Source organism: Phyllobates terribilis, unplaced genomic scaffold (assembly GCF_046119375.1).
Source record: "Phyllobates terribilis strain yellow unplaced genomic scaffold, ASM4611937v1 Scaffold_2__4_contigs__length_985480577, whole genome shotgun sequence".
NCBI lineage: Eukaryota > Metazoa > Chordata > Amphibia > Anura > Dendrobatidae > Phyllobates > Phyllobates terribilis.
Genome location: NW_027362762.1, coordinates 709507824 through 709529964, shown reverse-complemented (window position 1 = coordinate 709529964; position 22141 = coordinate 709507824). Strand labels below are relative to the sequence as shown.

The window sequence follows — 22141 nt, the reverse complement described above, 5'->3', positions numbered from 1 at the left end:
GGTATCCATACTCAGTCCCCAGCCACCCATATTTGTCCTGGTGTGCCTTATACATAAGATTAAGCGCGTATACCAAAACATTACCTGTGCCCTCCCCAGTGCATTTAGTGGGAAGGAGAGCCTATTCCGCTGTAGTGTGTGCATGCCAAACCCCTGTTCATGGTACATGCGAAGATGCCTCCCACCTTGCACCTGTCGTTGCAGACTTGCAACTATCCCCATTCAAGTCCTTGTCCCAGGGCAGTGTTCAATTGTACCTCTCCCATTCCTTGCAATGCAAGTGCAAGTATGCAGCCTGCCACCCACCCACCCCCAGGCTGCAATACCATACTGCTTGCTTGCTTGCACTTTAAATTGGGCCTTTTAGGCATGTGGAGGCGGAATCTGGCCACCACGCCATGGCTGTGTCGGCGGCCTGATATCCATACTCAGTCCCCAGCCGCCTGGTGGCCAGGTGTCCCCGCTTGCTCCCCAGCCTCCAGGGGGTGGCCGGGTGTCCATACTCGGTCCCCAGCCACCCCTATTTGTCCCGGTAACCTTTCCCACACTTTTCTTAGCCTGGCCTGCTTTAGGGCAGCATTGGCCGAGCCCACCGGACTATCAGACTTGAGAGTGCCAAGGTGAGGAGCATGATGAGGATGATAGAAGTTAGCATCTGCTTTGTTTTGTTGTAATGCAAGCGCATGTATGTAGTAGCAGCTAGGCCTGAGGTGGTCAGCGTTTTGGCGCATATCCTACCTCCTCCGAGGATTGCTGGATGTTTTCCTGCTACTATCCAAGTTCTATGACTCCCGTTAAAACAAAGCTTCAGGTGATAAATGATGGATGAGGTAGTGGCAAAGGAGAAAGAGCAGGAGGAACAGGGACCATTCACATCAATATCAGGCCAGTCAACCAGATATGTCTGGTAGGATATGTTTCTGTAACAAAAGGAGCGGTTCAGCTACACAGTTATAGGGCATACAGTGAGTGCAATGCCTACCAAAAATTTCGAGCCACTCCAATGCCCCTTGGAAATGACATGGAGGTCAGAGGGCGTTAACTAAATCTTTTTTTCCATTTATAGCAACTGGGTCTCCCGTGCACTGTTGGCCTAAGCAGTGAATGGAAGGCTTTACAAAAATTATGAGGAACTGCAATGCCCCTTACAAGAGCCATGTGTGGCAGCCCAGGGGTCTGGTCACCACAGTAATAGAGATATAACGTCGGAGAGCAAGTGGGAGGTTTCCTGGTCAGGATCCCTTAAACATGCAACATCCTCCTGCCCCAATCCTGGGAGGGGAGAATTCTGCCCTTATAAACTGGATCTGGGGCGGGGTTGAGTGAGTCAGAGAGCAGTCAGAGTCAGAGTGAGAGCAAGGGAAAGTAACAGCAAGGAGCTCTGTAGGAGCTAGGAGCTAAAGACCAGGGGCTGGAAGCTGAGCAGAGCTCGCCCTGGCAGAAGACAATAGGAACCGGACACAGGAGTCCGAAGCTGTGAGGACTTATATATCCAGCAGCAGAAACCAGCCGGCAGGGGATTTCAGGTCCTCTGGCCATAGAAGCCCGGAGGCTCAGTCACAAGCAAGGTACCAGCACCGCTGTCGTGGAGCGGAGGCTAACAGAAGGCCCCAAGTCACCAGCCATACGGGTGAGCACTACACGGTACACTCAGGGACGTGGGCTACTTCTACCCGCTTACAGCAAGGTAGCCAGGAAGAGTGCAGACAGACGGGGAGGCCTACAACTCCACCTGGCCAGGGGAACTCCTGCTTGCTCACAGACTGACCAGGCCTCTTATGCTAGCCAGTAATCCCAGGAGGGTCTACCTTATAATCATCAGTAAAGACCCTGAACTGCACTGCAAAGACTCTGAGTTATTCCTGCTGCGCTCGTGCACCATCACCCCCATCATCCACACTCACTGCCCTGAGGCTATACTCCTCCCGAGGGGAGTTATCCCATTCTATGCTGCGCACACAACACCAGCCTCAGAAGTCTGCCTCACAGCGGTGGTACTCCCTGACCGCAATCCACGGGTGGCGCAGTCGGACAATTAACCTCAAAACCCAAGAAAGACTGCCACTGGTTTGACCAGCCTGAGCCACAGGACCGGGTCACCGCCACGGAGACTACAGAGCCCAGAGACCCGGCACCGGGTATCCCACACACGTGTACACACGGCCCAGGGGGCGCGTCACATGCAGTACAGCATATTACAAACATAAGTCCCATTACTGGGGAGTGGGTGTCCCATGGTATTTGCTTATGCTTTCCAAGCAAAAGCTGCCAAAAATTAGGACGGAGCAACTTGCAATGCCCCTTACAAGAGCCATGCAGTACAGCATATTACAAACATAAGTCCCATTATTGGGGAGTGGGTGTCCCATAGTATTTGCTTATGCTTTCCCAGCAAAAGCTGCCAAAAATTAGGACGGAGCAACTTGCAATGCCCCTTACAAGAGCCATGCAGTACAGCATATTACAAACATAAGTCCCATTATTGGGGAGTGGGTGTCCCATGGTATTTGCTTATGCTTTCCCAGCAAAAGCTGCCAAAAATTAGGACGGAGCAACTTGCAATGCCCCTTACAAGTGCCATGCAGTACAGCATATTACAAGCATGAATCTCATTATTGGGGAGTGGGTGTCCCATAGTATTTGCTTATGCTTTCCCAGCAAAAGCTGCCAAAAATTAGGACGGAGCAACTTGCAATGCCCCTTACAAGAGCCATGCAGTACAGCATATTACAAACATAAGTCCCATTATTGGGGAGTGGGTGTCCCATAGTATTTGCTTATGCTTTCCCAGCAAAAGCTGCCAAAAATTAGGACGGAGCAACTTGCAATGCCCCTTACAAGAGCCATGCAGTACAGCATATTACAACCATAAGTCCCATTATTGGGGAGTGGGTGTCCCATAGTATTTGCTTATGCTTTCCAAGCAAAAGCTGCCAAAAATTAGGACGGAGCAACTTGCAATGCCCCTTACAAGATCCATGCAGTACAGCATATTACAAACATAAGTCTCATTATTGAGCAGTGGGTGTCCCATAGTATTTGCTTATGCTTTCCCAGCAAAAGCTGCCAAAAATTAGGATGGAGCAACTTGCAATGCCCCTTACAAGAGCCATGCAGTACAGCATATTACAAACATAAGTCCCATTATTGGGGAGTGGGTGTCCCATAGTATTTGCTTATGCTTTCCCAGCAAAAGCTGCCAAAAATTAGGACAGAGCAACTTGCAATGCCCCTTGCAAGGGCCATGCAGTACAGAATATTACAAACATAAGTCCCATTATTGGGGAGTGGGTGTCCCATAGTATTTGCTTATGCTTTCCCAGCAAAAGCTGCCAAAAATTAGGATGGAGCAACTTGCAATGCCCCTTACAAGAGCCATGCAGTACAGCATATTACAAACATAAGTCCCATTATTGGGGAGTGGGTGTCCCATAGTATTTGCTTATGCTTTCCCAGCAAAAGCTGCCAAAAATTAGGACAGAGCAACTTGCAATGCCCCTTGCAAGGGCCATGCAGTACAGAATATTACAAACATAAGTCCCATTATTGGGGAGTGGGTGTCCCATAGTATTTGCTTATGCTTTCCCAGCAAAAGCTGCCAAAAATTAGGAAGGAGCAACTTGCAATGCCCCTTACAAGAGCCATGCAGTACAGCATATTACAAACATAAGTCCCATTATTGGGGAGTGGGTGTCCCATAGTATTTGCTTATGCTTTCCCAGCAAAAGCTGCCAAAAATTAGGACGGAGCAACTTGCAATGCCCCTTACAAGAGCCATGCAGTACAGCATATTACAAACATAAGTCCCATTATTGGGGAGTGGGTGTCCCATAGTATTTGCTTATGCTTTCCCAGCAAAAGCTGCAAAAAATTAGGACGGAGCAACTTGCAATGCCCCTTACAAGAGCCATGCAGTACAGCATATTACAAACATAAGTCCATTTATTGCGGAGTGGGTGTTCCATAGTATATGCTTATGCTTTCCCAGCAAAAGCTGCCAAAAATTAGGATGGAGCAACTTGCAATGCCCCTTACAAGAGCCATGCAGTACAGCATATTACAAACATAAGTCCCATTATTGGGGAGTGGGTGTCCCATAGTATTTGCTTATGCTTTCCCAGCAAAAGCTGCCAAAAATTAGGACGGAGCAACTTGCAATGCCCCTTACAAGAGCCATGCAGTACAGCATATTACAAACATAAGTCCCATTATTGGGGAGTGGGTGTCCCATAGTATTTGCTTATGCTTTCCCAGCAAACGCTGCCAAAAATTAGGACGGAGCAACTTGCAATGCCCATTACAAGAGCCATGCAGTACAGCATATTACAAACATAAGTCCCATTATTGGGGAGTGAGTGTCCCATAGTATTTGCTTATGCCTTGCAAGCAAAAGCTGCCAAAAATAAGGACGGAGGAACTTGCAATGCTGGCACCCTGGTGGTATAGTGGTGGTGGAGGCTGAGGATAAGGAGAAGAAGATTAAACAGCCGAAACGAGGAAGCGTATACCCATGTGTGGGTGTGAAGCGGTGCATGTGAATACACCTCCCGAAATAACACAGTGGATTTGACTTTATGTTACTCTGCTGTCATTTGGTGGTGATGATAAGTCTGGCCCAATCCAGCCCTTTTCATTTTGATAAGGGTCAGCTTGTCAGCATTGTCAGTTGACAGGCGAGTGCGCTTATCAGTTATAATTCCCCCAGCGGCACTAAAAACACGCTCCGATAACACGCTAGCGGCAGGGCAGGCCAGGACCTCCAAGGCGTACAGAGCGAGTTCATTCCAAGTGTCCAGCTTGGATACCCAATAATTAAAAGGCACAGAGGAATCACGGAGGACGCTGGTACGATCGGCAAGGTACTCCCTCACCATCTTTTGAAACTTTCCACTCCTTGTGAGAGTACCCCGCGCCTCAGGGCCTGTAAGCTGGGCGGGTGTCAGAAAACTGTCCCAGAACGTTGACCGTGTTCCCCTGCCTCTGCTGGATTGGAGTTGCATCTCTCTCGCCTGTATGCCTTGGTTGGGCAACGAACTGTGACCTCTGCCGGTAGCGTGTTCAGATGGGAATTTTTTTAAGAGTTCTGCAGCAAGGGCCTTCTGGTATTGCCCCATTTTTGTAGACCTCTCCACCTCAGGAATAAGAGAGTGAAAGTTCTCCTTGTAGCGGGGGTCTACAAGTGTCACCAACCAGTAATGACTGTCACCCAACATTTTGACAACGCGAGGGTCACGGTTAAGGCAGCGTAACATAAAGTCAGCCATGCGTGCCAGACTGGTAACGGGCAAGATTTCCGTGTCCTCACCAAGATGACGACTGACCATGCTCTCCTCGTCCTCCTCCTCTTCCTCCTCCCCCCTGTCCTCAGGCCACCCACGCTGAACCGACGGTATGACACTTGTACAGGTACTACCGTCTACAACGCATGATAGCAGCTCCTGTTCTTCCTCCTCCTCCTCCTCCTCTCCCTCATTGTTCCCCAATGCACATTGGGATGAGATGAGGCTGGGCTGTGTGTAATCGCCCGCTACGGCTTCTTGATCCATCTCATCATACTCTGGCTGCAATGCCTCCTCTTTAATTCTCTGCAGAGAGCGTTGCAAAAGACAGACAAGTGGGATGCTGACACTAATGATGGCGTCATCGCCACTCACCATCTTGGTGGCCTCCTCAAAGTTTGTCAGGATGGTACATATGTCAGACATCCAGGTCCACTCCTGAGGTCTTATGTGTGGAGTCTGACCTGAATATCGACGGCCTTGTTGCAGCTGGTACTCCACAACTGCTCTCTTCTGCTCACAAATCCTTTGCAACATGTGGAGGGTAGAGTTCCAACGTGTGGGGACATCACACACCAGTCGGTGTGCCGGAAGCTGCAAACGCTGCTGCAACACAGCAAGGGCGGCGGAAGCTGTAGCCGACTTGCGAAAATGAGCTGACAGGCGGCGTACTTTCACGAGCAGATCTGGCAACTCGGGGTACGATTTAAGAAACCGCTGAACCACGAGGTTAAGCACATGAGCCAGGCATGGTACGTGTGTGATCTCACCTCGCCTCAGAGCCGCCACCAGGTTACGGCCATTGTCACACACGACCATGCCGGGATGTAGGTTCAGCGGTCTCAGCCACAGATCTGCCTGCTCTTTCACAGCTGTCCACAACTCACAAGCAGTGTGAGGTTTATCACCTAAGCTTATGAGTTTCAGCACAGCCTGTTGCCGCTTGGCGGAGGCAGTACTGCAATGCTTCCAGCTTGTAACTGATGTGGTGATATCTGAGATGGAGGCTGAACATGAGGAGGAGGAGGAGGAGGATGCGCAGGAGCTGTACACTGTAGGGGCAACTCTGTCTGACATAGGGCCCGCAATCCTCGGTGTGGGGAGGATGTGTTCCGTCCCAAGGTCTGACTGGGTCCCGGCTTCCACTATGTTTACCCAGTGTGCCGTCAGAGAGATGTACCGTCCCTGGCCACAAGCACTTGTCCACGTGTCCGTTGTCAGGTGGACTCTCCCAGTAACTGTGTTGTTGAGGGCACGGCAGATGCTTTGGGACACGTGCTTGTGTAGTGCGGGGATACTGTCGGCTGGGGACCGAGTACCGAGGGACGGCCTCCGCCATAAGATTGCGGAAGGATTCCGTCTCCACCAGCCTAAAAGGCAGCATTTCCAATGCAAGCAGTCGTGAAATGTGCGAATTTAGGACTGTGGCCTGTGGGGCGTTAGCTGCGAATTTCCGCTTTCGTTCAAAGGTCTGGGATATGGACAATTGAACGCTGCAGTGGGACGTGGACGTGGACGTTGATGCTGTTTCTTGAGAAACTGCCATAACAAGTGAAGACTGAGAGGAGGGGGCATCTTTACATGCAGTATGGACAGGGGATTGCCTTGCACACACAACAGGGGGTTCTATTGCACGCACAACAGTGGAAGAAGCAGTGGTGACACCCGCTGACACTGGTCGTGGACCCTGGGTTTCGCCCCACAAAGTCGGGTGCTTTGCTGCCATGTGCCTGATCATGCTGGTGGTGGTCAGGCTGGTAGTTTTGTCACCCCTGCTGATGCTGGCATGGCAGGTGAAATATATGGCCTTTTTGGGGTTATCAGCAGAGTCTTTAAAATAATTCCAGACTCTGGAAGACCTACCGCTTGTACTGGCAATGTCCCTCGTGTTGGTGTTACGGAGAATGGTTGCCTGCTTTCTGTCTGCGGCCACCACACTGCTTCTTCCTGCCTGTTGGGGTACTCTGCCTCCCTCCCCTTGTGTGCTGCTGGCCTCACTCTGCATGTCCTCCTTCCACGTTGGGTCAGTTACTAGATCATCCACCACCTCCTCCTCTTCCACTTGTGCACCACGATCCTCCTCCTCACTTCCTGGCAATTGTGTCTCGTCATCGTCCACCTCTTGTGACAGATTGCCAACGTCGACTTCCTGTGGCCGTGGCTGTTCAAATATTTGAGCATCGCAACATGGGATCTCCTCTTCCACCACTTCAAGCGTATCAGACGAGGGGCCCAAATATGGAAATGGACCAGTGAACAGCTCTTCAGAGTGTCCAAGTGTGGGATCACTTGCTGTCTGACGACACTCGGCTTGGTGGGAGGAAGGAGCATCAGGGTGAGGAGGAGTATGCGGTCGAGACTCACGGCTACTAAGAGTTGACCGTGTGGAAGACAGACCGGAGGTGGTGGTGCCCAGGTAACTGGAAGTATTATCTGCTATCCAATTAATAACCTGTTCACACTGATCAGTTCTCAATACTGGTGTTGTTCTGTGCTTCCCTAGTAATTCGGTCAAGAAGTGGAAGCGAGAAGATGTGGCTGTTGGTTGTGGCACATTTTCACCTTGGCCACGGCCCCGTCCTCTGCACGAACCATCACCAGAATGTCCACTTCCACGTCCCTTGCCACGCGCCTTGCCCATTGTAAATGAAGTAAAATAGCTTACACTTGCACTATCAATGGAAAAAGGGTAATAAAGAGTAGATTAGAACCGTGGAAGAGGAAAACCACAGTTATTGTTTACTGGGGTATACCACACTTTTTTAAATAGAGATATTTGCGGCTGAACAGTGAGCGACACACTCAAACTCCTTTTTTTTTAGATACCAAAGGCCCAAAACTGGATAGTACAGCGATTTGACCCGTGGAACTGCGAAACCACACTGGGATGTCGGGCCTACACAAGACTATTTTCAACAGATATATTTTTGTGTCACAACAGTCAGGAGACACTACTGTTTTTCTTTACGGAAAAAACTACCAAAAGCTGAATAATAGAGATTTTTTACCATGGGATGGCAAAACCACAGTTATTGTTTACTGGGGTATACCACACTTTTTTAAATAGAGATATTTGCGGCTGAACAGTGAGCGACACACTCAAACTGTTTTTTTTTTAAGATACAAATGGCCCAAAATGGATAATACAGAGGTTTGAACCGTGGAAGTGCAAAACAACACTTCTGTTTCTCTAGCCTACACCAGACTATTTTCAACAGTTATATTTGTGTCTGAAAAATCAGAGACACGCTTGTTTTTTTTTGGGGGGGGGACACACCAAAAGGTTAATAAGACGGGTATTTGTACAGTGTGAAGGAGGAAAAAAAAAGGAGGATTTAGATGGAAAAAAAAGGATTTTTCCTGGCCCCCGACACCTGGTGCTAAGTCCAGCAATTTCAGCAACAGGAGCACACAGGACTGTAATGCAGCGTTTGCTGGTATAACCACTGTGTCTCCTGTACAGCCTGCCTGCCTGGTATCTGGGATGGATATTAGTCCTAAAAAGGACTGTTTGTTTGTTCTGGCAGCCTTTACAGACCCTACACTAACTATTTCGCAGTTTATATCTCTCCCAAAATCAGCAGCGCTGTCCCTACACTGTCTAATCCGGAGCGACTGTGTCCAAGATGGCGGCGCCCCGTTTTAAATACTCGAGGTGACGCTGTGCGGCCAGCCAATCACTGTAATGCCCACAACCAACATGGCTGCAGCATTACAGTGACTGGCTGGCAATCCCTGCATGTTCATTGGCTCTGTAAAGAGCGCCAAACATGCAGGGAGGAGACCCGAGCTCCCGCCCGAGTAACCCGGAAATGCTCAGTGCTCGCCGAACATCCCGAGTAGCGTGATGCTCGGGCGAGTACCGAGCAGTATCGAGCATGTTCGCTCAACACTACCTGTGTGTTCTGAGGATGTCTGCTGTGTGAGGCGCTGGAAGTAGCGTCTGGGGAGAACTGTGAGGACTGAACTGCAACAAGACTCTCTCTCTACAAGCTTTCCTGTACTGAATTTTAGTCTAATCCCTGTATTAGTAAAGAAAGTGTTGTTTATTTCTATCTCTGTCTCAGTTTGTGACTCACTGGATCTCTCTTCGACCTCCGGTCATTACAAGCAGATGAATGGTAAATCATATAAAAGAAAAGAAAAAATATATTACCATATTTTTCGGACTATAAGACGCACTTTTTTCCTCCAAAATTTTGGAGGAAAATGGGGGGTGCGTCTTATACTTCGAGTGTTGCTGGGGGGGTATATATATATATATATATATATATATATATATATATATACTGTGCTGGGGGGAGCGGTTGCGGCGGAGGAGCAGGGCACAGTAGGCAGCCTACACTGTCCCCGCGTGGGGAGCACTGAATATTCGTGCTCCTTAATAGCGGCACACAGTGTATCAGCAGCGCGGTCCTGCTGCTGCCAGGCGATCGCGAGTGCCCGCTATTAAAGGGCATGAATATTCACCCCCTCTCCACGCCATGGGGTGAATATTCATGCCCTTTAATAGCAGGCACACACGATTGCCCGGCAGCAGCAGGAGCCACGCTGCTGCTACGCTGTGTGCCGGCTATGAAGGAGCATGAAGTCACTGCTCCCCGCGCACACAGTCTCCTTGTGAGCCGCGCATGGCAGTGACGTCATGCGGGGCTCACATGTAGAGATCAGTGCGGGGAGACAGGATGCAGCGCTGGAGGAGAGAGAATAAAGGCGAGTAGGAGTGTTTATTTTTTTATGTGCAGCCTGATGGGGATTAGGGGGACCATGCATACTAGGATAAGGATGAGGGGGCCATATATACCAGGGTAAGCTGAGGGGGCCATACATACCAGGGTAAGGATGAGGGGTACCATGCATACCAGGATAAGGATGAGGGGACCATGCATACCAGGATAGGGATGAGGGGTGCTATGCATACCAGAATAGGGATGAGGGGTGCCATGCATACCAGGATAGGGATGAGGGGTGCCATGCATACCAGGATAGGGATGAGGGGTGCCATGCATACCAGGATAAGGATGAGGGGTGCCATGCATACCAGGATAAGGATGAGCGGTGCCATGCATACCAGGATAGGGATGAGGGGTGCCATGCATACCAGGATCGGGATGAGGGGTGCCATGCATACTAGGATAAGGATGAGGGGTGCCATGCATATCAGGATAAGGATGTGTGGTGCCATGCATATCAGGATGGAGGGGTGACATGCATATCAGGATGGGAATGAGAGCCACGTATAATAGGAAGGGGGGGGGGCATATCTACCAGGATGGGGGATATTATCAGAATTGGGGGACATTACCCCTATTCCAGTGTCAGCAGTAGACCCGCTCCCCTTTAACAGTGCATCGTGACCACATTTTTTTGCTTACATTTTTTTTCTATTTTCCTCCTCTAAAACCTAGGTGCGTCTTATGGTCCAGTGCGTCTTATAGTCCGAAAAATACAGTATATAATAATGCAGCCATGCAAACAGTAATCAGCGCAAAACATAAATAAGTAGTAGTGGTTTATATACAATGTAGCTGCTTAAGAGATTATAGAGAAGGGGGACAATAATACCTGTATACTATGTTATTGGATTTGGTATTTGCCACTATCCGTATTCTGCTGCATAGTAATAATGATGAAAACAAATCCAATTCAATCCAATTTTTGGTGTATGGTATCAAGCAACTCTCCATCTGGTAGCGTATGTCTTTCAATTCTGATAATACTGTGAGCAGTTTAAGTGACATCACTACATTCAGGACGGGTGCCTATGTGGACCCTAAAGAGTCCAACACATTTCTAATAACAGTGTTTCCTTCCTCCCAAATTGAATTAACTTTCCATCATTATTACTATCCAGCAAGAAAAAAATATATCTTTGTACCGTATTAGCCAGTAGATAGAAAAGCATTAAAAATTGAGAGTCCTCAGTGGTTGATAGTAACAAATAACAAGTGCACAAAAAAACATTTATTTGTTATATCTAGTGAATGTGACACGCATGTTTTTTCTGATTAACTCAGTTTTGCCTGTTCAGTCTTTTTGGGTATAGTGGAGCTTGTGAGTTACACTTGTTTTAGTAAAATAAAAATAGCAGCATGTGTCCCTCTTTCTTACCTTTCAAAGATGGGAGGTATGGATATTATGTCACTGTGACCTATCACTTTTTTGGGGGACTGTGGTTATTTGACTATTGCTGTGGAACTACAATGCTCACACTTTTGAGTACGCAATGACTGTTGCATACATATATTCCAGTTCCAAACATTGCCTCTCAGCATATGTCCGGGAGGTCTTCATTAGCACAATTTATTTTGCTGTCTAGAATATACAGTTAGGTCCATATATATTTGGACAGAGACAACATTTTTCTAATTTTGGTTCTAGACATTACCACAATGAATTTTAAACAAAACAATTCAGATGCAGTTGAAGTTCAGACTTTCAGCTTTCATTTGAGGGTATCCACATTAAAATTGGATGAAGGGTTTAGGAGTTTCAGCTCCTTAACATGTGCCACCCTGTTTTTAAAGGGACCAAAAGTAATTGGACAATTGATTCCAAGGCTATTTCATGGACAGGTGTGGGCAATCCCTTCGTTATGTCATTCTCAATTAAGCAGATAAAAGGCCTGGACTTGATTTGAGGTGTGGTGCTTGCATTTGGAAGGTTTTGCTGTGAAGTAAACATGCGGTCAAAGGAGCTCTCCATGCAGGTGAAACAAGCCATCCTTAAGCTGGAAAAACAGAAAAAACCCATCCGAGAAATTGCTACAATATTAGGAGTGGCAAAATCTACAGTTTGGTACATCCTGAGAAAGAAAGAAAGCACTGGTGAACTCATCAATGCAAAAAGACCTGGGCGCCCACGGAAGACAACAGTGGTGGATGATCACAGAATAATCTCCATGGTGAAGAGAAACCCCTTCACAACAGCCAACCAAGTGAACAACACTCTCCAGGAGGTAGGCATATCAATATCCAAATCTACCATAAAGAGAAGACTGCATGAAAGTAAATACAGAGGGTTCACTGCACGGTCCAAGCCACTCATAAGCATCAAGAATAAAAAGGCTAGACTGGACTTTGCTAAAAAACATCTAAAAAAGCCAGCACAGTTCTAGAAGAACATTCTTTGGACAGGTGAAACCAAGATCAACCTCTACCAGAATGATGGAAAGAGAAAAGTATGGCGAAGGCGTGGTACAGCTCATGATCCAAAAGCATACCACATCATCTGTAAAACACGGCGGAGGCAGTGTGATGGCTTGGGCATGCATGGCTGCCAGTGGCACTGGGTCACTAGTGTTTATTGATGATGTGACACAGGACAGAAGCAGCCGAATGAATTCTGATGTATTCAGAGCCATACTGTGTGCTCAGATCCAGCCAAATGCAGCCAAACTGATTGGTCATCGTTTCATACTACAGATGGACAATGACCCAAAACATAAAGCCAAAGCAGCCCAGGAGTTTATTAAAGCAAAGAAATGGAATATTCTTGAATGGCCGTCAGTCACCTGATCTCAACCCAATTGAGCATGCATTTCACTTGTTAAAGACTAAACTTCAGACAGAAAGGCCCACAAACAAACAGCAACTAAAAACCACCACAGTGAAGGCCTGGCAGAGCATCAAAAAGGAGGAAACACAGCGTCTGGTGATGTCCATGAGTTCAAGACTTCAGGCAGCCATTGCCAACAAAGGGTTTTCAACCAAGTACTAGAAATGAACATTTTATTTACAATTATTTAATCTGTCCAATTACTTTTGGTCCCTTTAAAAACAGGGTGGCACATGTTAAGGAGCTGAAACTCCTAAACCCTTCATCCAATTTTAATGTGGATACCCTCAAATGAAAGCTGAAAGTCTGAATTTCAACTGCATCTGAATTGTTTTGTTTAAATTCAATGTGGTAATGTCTAGAACCAAAATTAGAAAAATGTCTCTGTCCAAATATATATGGACCTAACTGTACATAGGCAATCTGCAAAAAAGTGTATAGTCCTCTACACATTGTTTTAATGAAAGCCTATGGTGTGCCCACTATGCGTGTTTTAAGCATTTCCGCAGCGGCAATTCCGCTGCAGAAACTCTTAAAAAACGCTTGGCAGAAGGTCTGTAATGTTCCCTAATGATAATCCGCATGTGCTGTGCACATGCTGCGGAAATTTCCGCTGCGGAATATCATTGCGGAAAAATCTGCAGCACTACCAATTATTTTGCGTAATCGCCGCCATTGACTTGTATTGAATCGCTTAATATCCGCATGACTACATGTGCACATGCGGATATTAAGCAATTCAATGTGCAGATGGTACCCGGGTCTGGAGAAGAGGAGACTCTCCTCAATAACCGGGTACCATAGTGCCTGTAAAAAAAAAGAATTAAAATAAAAGAAATACATTATACTCACCTTCTGATGGCCCCCGGTCTCCATAGCGATGTGTCCTGGCTCCCTGGCAGCTCGTGATGGTCTAAAAGGACCTGCCATGACGTCATTTAGTCATGTGACGGGTCACGCGACTGCTGACGTCGGCGGTCGCGTGACCTGTCACATCACTAAATGATGTCATGGCAGGTCCTTTCAGACCACTGGGAGCCTTTTTTCTGCCAGGGAGATGCAGAAACGCTCAAGAAAAATCCAGAGCATTTCTGCATCGTGGGCACTTAGCCTAAGTGTACATAGCCTTTAGCAGGGACAATCGCTGTCCATGTGCGAATATTGTGCACATGTCGGAATAAGTTGAACAGGGCACCTGCACAATATCTGCTGGTTGACTGCCCAAGATGCAGCATCATCTCTCCACAATTAATGTCAGATTGGGCATGAAGGACAGAGTGGTTTCACAACTCCTTAAATGCAAGGAATAGCATGTAATTCTTAGACTTTGACCATTATTTGCAAAAAATTTGAACACGTAAGAAAAAGTTTGTGGTACTTAAATGATCAGATACTTACTTTTTTCTGATACCAGGATATTGCGTCTCTATTCACAGCAGCCATGATTTCATCATTTCATTGCAACTTCTGACTCAAAAACAAAGGAGTATCCTGAGCACAGAAACTGTAATAATTAAGCAAAAGTGAGAGAACATAACCTGCAAAATGACTCAAATCCGACACTTTGGTACATCAGAGAAACCTGGAAGTTTTTTAAACTAGAGTTGGGCACAATCTCACCAATCGCCCAGTCATACTCTCAGAAGTTCTGGATGTTAACATCTTAGGTGCTGTTTGGAAGAGATTTTTTAGCTGTACCTGCCTTTGCTATATAGATGACAACCCACGTTCCTGCTAGATCAGTTCTGCAGACACATGGTACATATAAGCAGCTGTCCAGTCTGAGGACCCTACAGGATATTTATCCACAGTCTAATCCTTTGACTTAGGGTAGAGCCACGTTCAGATGTTCAGTATTTGGCCAGCATTTTACATCAGTATTTGTAAACCAAAACCAGAAGAAGTGGAACAATCAGAGGAAAAGTATAATAGAAACACGTCACCACTTCTGTATTTTTCACCCACTCCTGCCCTAAAAACACATCTTTTGAGGCAGGCCTGTCACAGCACCTCACTAATCTAACTATTCTCAGTCCTTACTTCCTACATTTTTCCTCACAATATGGTTCCCACATGCTTCATGTACTCAGTAGTACTTTGTATCTGAACATGAAAGACAGAGAAAGGATTCAAAAGAATCTAGATGAGCTTGAACAATGGTTAGCGCCTAATGGAGTTGTATTTAACAGGGAGAAATGCAAGATTCTACATCTGGGCAAGAAAGACGACAATTACATCTACAGAATTGGAGGAAGAGAACTAAGCAACAGCATGTGTGAAAAAGACTTGGGTATACTAATAGATCACAGACTGCACGAGTCAGCAGTGTGATGCAGCAGCAAAGAAGGCAAACACAATTCTGGGATGTATTAAAAGAAGCATAGAGTCTAGATCACGTGAAGTCATTATCCCCCTCTACTCCTTCTTGGTCAGGCCTCATCTGGAATACTGTGTACAGTTTTGGGCACCACATTTTAAAAAAGACTTTGAAAAACTACAGAAAGTTCAGAGAAGAGCTACCAGGATGGTGAGCTGACTGCAAACAATGTCCTACAAGGAACGGTTAGAGGGTTTGTTAATCTTTAGCTTGCAAAAAAGAAGGCTAAGAGGAGACTTAATAGCTGTCTACAAATATCTGAAGGGATGTCACAGTATAGAGGGATCATCTTTATTCTAATTTGCACATGGAAACAAGAGAAGCAATGGAATGAAACTGAAAGGGAGAAGATACAGAATAGATATAAGAAAAAAACTTTCTGACAGTGAGGGTAATCAATGAGTGGAACAGGCTGCCATGAGAGGTGGTGAGTTCTCCTTAAATGAAAGTCTTCAAACAGAGGCTGGACAGACATCTGTCTGAGATGGTTTAGTGAATCCTGCAATGAGCAAAGGTTGTACACGAAGATCCTGAATGTCCCTTCCAACTCTAACATTCTATGATTCTATTGGCTGGTGACCGGCTCATGCAGTTTTACTTTAATGCCCCTATTTATGGTACAGATGGCTGGACCATATACTACAAGCACATTTTCCTTTTTGGGTCACAATATTTTTTTATGGATTGTCAGCTTGCGAGCAGGGACCTCACTCCTCTTATTTGAATTGTTGAATTATGTATTACCCTGTAATGTCTGACTTTGCCTATACATGACCCATTGAATTGTAAAGTGCTGTGGAATCTGTTGTTGCTATAGAAATAAAATTAATATTATTTTGTTATTACCATGAGTTATGTTAATTTGTTCCTAATACGACACAGATCTCATAACTCCGATGTGAACCAAGCCTCAGACCTATTTCACATTTCAGTTTTTTTTTTCTCATCCATGAAAAATGGTATGTGTATCTTTGCGTGTGCTGCACCCATAATTGATTACAGTCCTTGTTGCATCCGTTTTTTCTCGCATGATAAAAAAAATTCTCAGCTTCTCTACCCTTTCACCAGTAAAATTACAGGGATCACATCTGTGCGCTATCCACTTTTTTTCACAAGGGCCATTGACTTGCACTGGAGAGTTTGCTCGAAACATGAGTTAAAGTAGGACATACCAGTTTTTTTGGGACAATTGGTTTGCAAAAAAAGGACATATGAAAAGGCAAATTCATTCTAATAGGTCTGTAATCTATCTGCCTAAATAACAGATAGCTCACGTACCAAAAAAATGATGTGTGAAAGAGTCCTATGGTGGACATTTTTGTCAATAAAAGAATTAGTAATGAGAAAATTATTACTTCTATAGCTGCATAAACCTACACATTAAACTATATTATAGTATTAAATTACCATACATAAAATTACTGACCTGACATATGTAAACTTTCTCATATATAGTGTTATCGTAAGAGTGTCACATTCATTATATAAACTGCTGACCTATATAATGAAATATATTCATTATCAGACTAGGGTGTCACGTACCCACCAGTAACATTAACTCTAGGGGTCCACTGTTCAGCTAAATTCAAATATTACATTCTCCTCATTCACAAATATATCTATGTTTCCATATAATAAACTGGATAGTTTATTAAATGATTGATAAGATGCTACCTTTGTCTGTTCATAGTGAATCAAGTGTATTGTACCAACTACTGACCTTATTGGAATGGAGGGGGGCCCACCGGGGAATTCACCAGTTTCCCAGTGTGCTAGTCCAAGTCTGAATACATTGTTACAGTAATTATATAACACTGACTTAATTCACATACACAATTTTTTAATTTGTCTTCATCTGTTATTTTTGGTTGAAAACTCTGCGCCTAGATGTTGATTTTCAGTTTAAAGGAAATTATAGAAAATTCTGGGTTTTTTTGGGGGGGGAGGTAGTAGTTTTTCAAAACGCAGCATGATCTAGGTTTAAAAGCTGAAAAAAAGTGTGAGCAGAGGAACAATCTAACAATCCAGTTTGGTAATTCTGTACTCTGAACTGCTGTGTAATGTGAAATTTCTCAAGAGCAGAAGTAGAAGACTGAGCAGAGACACGCAATTATGAAATTCCTCAGATTCCAAACAGTGATAGCATAATTTGTATATAAAGTAACTCTATGAAGACCTTCTAACAACCCTTTATGAGAGGTTTTGTTTCTATGACTGTCCATTAATCCAGAATATCTGATAAACCAGAATACTTCAGGTTTTGTTGTACATCTAGCACACTGACTGATTACCTTTTGATAAATTGATACATGGTTATAATACAAGAAACTACTTCTATTGTGCCAAAATATTGTTACAGAATCAGTTTAGGCTGAAAAGATGAATAACGGAGTTATGATACAACGTATAGAGCCTGATAGTCTACTGACAGAAGTGTGCACACATAATCAGATGACTATAATAGAAGAATAAATTATGTATCGATATAAAGTGCGTTACATAGAAAGAGATCTGCACAATGACATCAACATTAGGATAATAATCCCTGAGTAAACCCAATGTTACTTACATTCTGCATTACAGCCAGTGACTAAGCAGCACTGCCCATACTGCACTACAGATATTGCTGGCTAGAGCTCACATACTCAGGTGTCAGCCCAGCACAGACTCTATACACTCACAACAGGGAACACTTCCTTTTTCCGGGTCTGTGATGAAATCCATTGTAGCTACAGTGCATTTAAAGTGACAGTCCATCTTACCTGTCAGTACAACTAAGTAGTACTAAACATTGGATAACAAAAAGAAAAATAAAGCGGAGTATATGGCAAAATAGAAAAACACTTTATTAAACACGAAATGTGAAAAAGACATTCATGATTTAAAAAGGACGACAAACAGACAACCAAACTAGGTAGCGTGTACACAGAGCTGTAATAGATGATTTAAGTATCCAATGGAAAAAGTGCAGTAGTGCTTATATCAAGATTAAAGTTATGCACTGCCTATGATGCAACCATATAGCGCAGTGGTTCTCAACTCCAGCCCTCAAGACCCACCAACAGATCATGTTTTCAGGATTTCCTTAGTATTGCACAGGTAATATAATTCCATCACCTGTGCAATACTATGGAAATCCTGAAAACATGATCTGATGGTGGGTCTTGAGGGCTGGAGTTGAGAACCACTGATATAGCGTATCTTATCACAGGGTAGTGACCAGCTTGTGATCTGCCTGTCACCTCCCTGTGACCCCCTGTGGTGCGTGCCCAGGCCCCATCCATTCCATCAAAGTCTGCATTCCAAAGCGTCACTCCTTCCCTTCCGAACCAATGGCTTTCCCCCACATATCGGGTATCAGCGTACTCAGAAGAAATTGCACAACAACTTTTGGGGTCCAATTTCTCCTGGTACCCTCGTTAAATTAAAAATAATTGCAGCTAAAAGATCGTTTTTGTGGGAAAAAAAAGATTTTATTTTTCACGGCTCTATGTCATAAACTTTTGTGAAACACTTGGGGGTTCAAAGTACTCACCACACATCTAAATAAGTTCCTTAAGGGGTCTAGTTTCCAAAATGGGGTCACTTGTGGGGGGTTTCCACTGTTTAGGCACATCAGGGGCTCTCCAAACACGACATGGGGTCCGCTGTCAACTCCAGCGAGTTTTGCATTGAAAACGTCAACTGGCGCTCCTTCCCTTCCGAGCCCTGCCGTGCACCTAAACAATGGCTTTCCCCCACATATTGGGTATCAGCGTACTTAGGAGAAATTGCACAACAACTTTTGGTTTCCAATTTCTCCTTGTACCCTCATGAAAATAAAAAATTTGGGGTCTAAAGTAAAATTTTAGTGAAAAAAAATTAAAATGCTCATTTTTTCCTTTCACGTTCAATCAATTGCTGTGAAGCACGTGAAGGGTTAATAAAGTTCTTGAAAGTGGTTTTGAGCACCTTGAGGGGTGCAGTTTTTAGAATGGTGTCGCTTTTGGGTATTTTCTGTCATAAAGATCCCTCAAAGTGACTTCAAATGTGTTGTGGACCCTAAAACAAATGGTTTTGTAAATTTTGTTGTAAAAAATGAGAAATTGCTGGTCAACTTTTAACCCTTATAGCTCCCTAGCAAAAAAAAAATTTGCTTCCAAAATTGTGCTAATGTAAAGTAGACATGTGGGAAATGTTATTTATTAACTATTTTGTGTGAAATATCTCTCTGATTTAAGGGCATGAAAATTCAAAGTTTAAAAATTGTGAAATTTTCAAAATTTTCACCAAATTTCAGTTTTTCACAAATAAACGCAAGTGATATCGAAAAAATGCTCCCACTATCATGAAGTACAATATGTCACGAAAAAACATTCTCAGAATCAGGGGCATCCGTTGAAGCGTTCTAGAGTAACAACTTCATAAAGTGACAGTAGAATTACAGAATTGTAAAAATTGGCCTGGTCATTAACGTGCAAACCACCCTGGGGAGTAAAGGGGTTAATTATGATTTTACATGTGAAATATCAGAGGAGAACATTTTTTTTTTAGATTTTCTAATTAAGTCAAATATTCAAACTGGTAGACGTCACAATCACCAGAATGGGGAATTAACCTATGAGAGGAGAAATTCTTTAGATGGTGCAGTTTGGGTACATGAATAGGTCTGTGATAGATTGTTACAGAGAGGCTATAATAAATGGTCTATTGAGGCAGCACAAAAGCATATAAAGTAAAGAGGAAGAGAATATATGCTATGTAATACAACAAAAATTCAGGAATACACTTTATTTCTCTGTACCTTAAAGTGTAATATATAATGAAATTATTTTATTTTTTTGCGGGATATACCTATTTTTAACACAAGATGAATCATTGAGAAATATAATTGATTGTTTATTAAAAGTAGTCCACTAGAAGGCACATAATATTTGACATACAGTATACTGTCACCAAGTCTATACCAAAGCCAAAATCCCAAGGATTTGGCTCAATTCAAGGGGGTGTTACAAATGTGACCACAATGTATCCAGAATGTGTAAACATATTATATTGGTGGATTTCTTTGAACGATATTGAACAATAAAATCCTATAGAAATTGCTACTTTTTCAGTGTTATTTATCTTATCACTTGCATACAATGTATTATCTAATATGTAAGCTGCACCAGTTGCCCATTGAAGGTGTGCGTGAGCAAGCACTTTAAGACAGTGTTAAGCAAAACGGCCACTAATCCATTAGTGATTTATCTAGACATTTTGCTCAGCAATATCACAGCGATACCACTGCCTTACACTGAATAATAAATAGCTGTTCGAAACGCGTTGGATCATTGGATTGTATGCTGGCTACATTTTACAAATTTCTGGATTGCTTGCTTGCTTGTTTGGCTGGATACATGCACCCACACAAGGGAGACATAATTTGCAGGTGCAGTGAGCTGGTGTCTTATAAGATTCAATAATTCATAAAGCAATGTTCACATCAGCGTCGTTTAAAAAAAGCACTCTGGACAAAAATTGTATCCCCTAAACATTTCTAAAAATGTTTTTAATGTAGTGTAGTTGTATTAAAATTCTTACTCATCGACATCTTCCCCGCTTTCAAATGTCAATCCTTGTGGGGCGGCCATACTTTCTGTAGAGGTTCAGAACGAAGCTTCATTGACTTACATTGGGAATATGACTTCCAGTTTACACATAAATCCTGATGTGATCCGAACAGTCTGATTTGAAGTCTTGTGACCCAGAAGAGGACCGTAGCAATGCAGGTATCCAGGGAAAATGGCAATCGGTAACTATTTTAATACAACTACACTATATTTAAGATTATTTAGAAATGGTTAGGGTGTACAATTGTTGTCCAGGCTGCTTCTTTATTTATCTTATAAGTCATTTTAGGAGCAAAACAATTAAACAGATGGCAATATGGGATCTTTTACATGCCAACACCAGCAACAGCAGATTGACTCTGTTGATCAAAATGAGGTCCATCGGTTTCTGTCAAGGGGTATTTGTGTTTTACAGAACAAAATAGTGCATCTCAGATGTAAATGAGCATTTCTAGCTGATTTCCACTTCTACAACATATCTGTATTTTTATGTATTAAATTATAAAATATAAAGGGGTTGTTCATTGCTTGGAGATTGATGACACCAGACACTAAGTTCCACCAATGAACTGTGCACAGCCGAATGTAAACAATGCGTGGAGCTGGAGCAACTCAGCTCTATACACTATCTAGTGGCCATTCTCATGTACTAAAGTTGAGCTCCTATTTATTCCTTTATTCCTCAGCTAATTTTCTTTTTTTTGTGTTTTAACTTTTTTCTTTTTTAAATGGCCATAGCTTTTTTATTTTTGTACTGACATATAATGGCTTGTTTTATTTCTGCAGGGCAGGTTGTAGTTTTGAATGAAACTTGTGGTGAAATGGTAAAAAAAAAATGCAATTCCAGCACTGTTTTTGGGGTTTTATTTTTACATTGTTAATTGTGCAGTAAAAATGACTAGGAAAGAAGATACTACAAAGCTGACAAGCCCTGTGATTTGCTTTTTAATTACCAGCAGCACATCGCAGCACTTGTCAGCTCAAAGCACGGCACTCCAAAGCATCAGCAGGATCCAAGCAGAGGAGGAGAGTGAAGTCTGAAATGAGCATGCATGATCAGACTGCTGTCACTCACAGAGTTAGCCCCACCCCCACCAATGAAGTGCACTGCTCAGTTTGTTCGATTCCGGTTTTCAGACTAGAGGTAGTAGAACCAAAATCACAACAGAAGACTAGATGACCCACATAGAGATGAACTTACAGGAACAGGGCAAGTATTAAGAGTATATTAGAAAAATGATAGGAAGAGTTAGGACATATGAAAGGGGGTGAAATTAGTAGTGAAAAACCTCTTTAACCACTTCCCAACTGCCCACTGCACATAAATGTCTGCA

The 22141-nt window shown here is 43.9% G+C and overlaps 1 protein-coding gene across 3 annotated transcripts in view; it reads right to left on the bottom strand.

Moving 5' to 3' along the window:
- The window catches only part of PHTF1 (putative homeodomain transcription factor 1), a 383734-nt gene extending 365812 nt beyond the window's left edge, over positions 1 to 17922 (bottom strand). For all 3 annotated transcript variants that reach the window (XM_073667168.1, XM_073667167.1, XM_073667166.1), the window contains exons 1-2: positions 17783 to 17922; positions 14235 to 14340 (exon numbers count right to left, since the gene is read on the bottom strand). In XM_073667168.1, the coding sequence (XP_073523269.1) occupies positions 14235 to 14279 (45 nt within the window). In that variant the 5' untranslated portion in view covers positions 14280 to 14340; positions 17783 to 17922. The remainder of the gene's footprint in view (positions 1 to 14234; positions 14341 to 17782) is intronic.
- Between the last annotated feature and the right edge of the window lie 4219 nt (positions 17923 to 22141).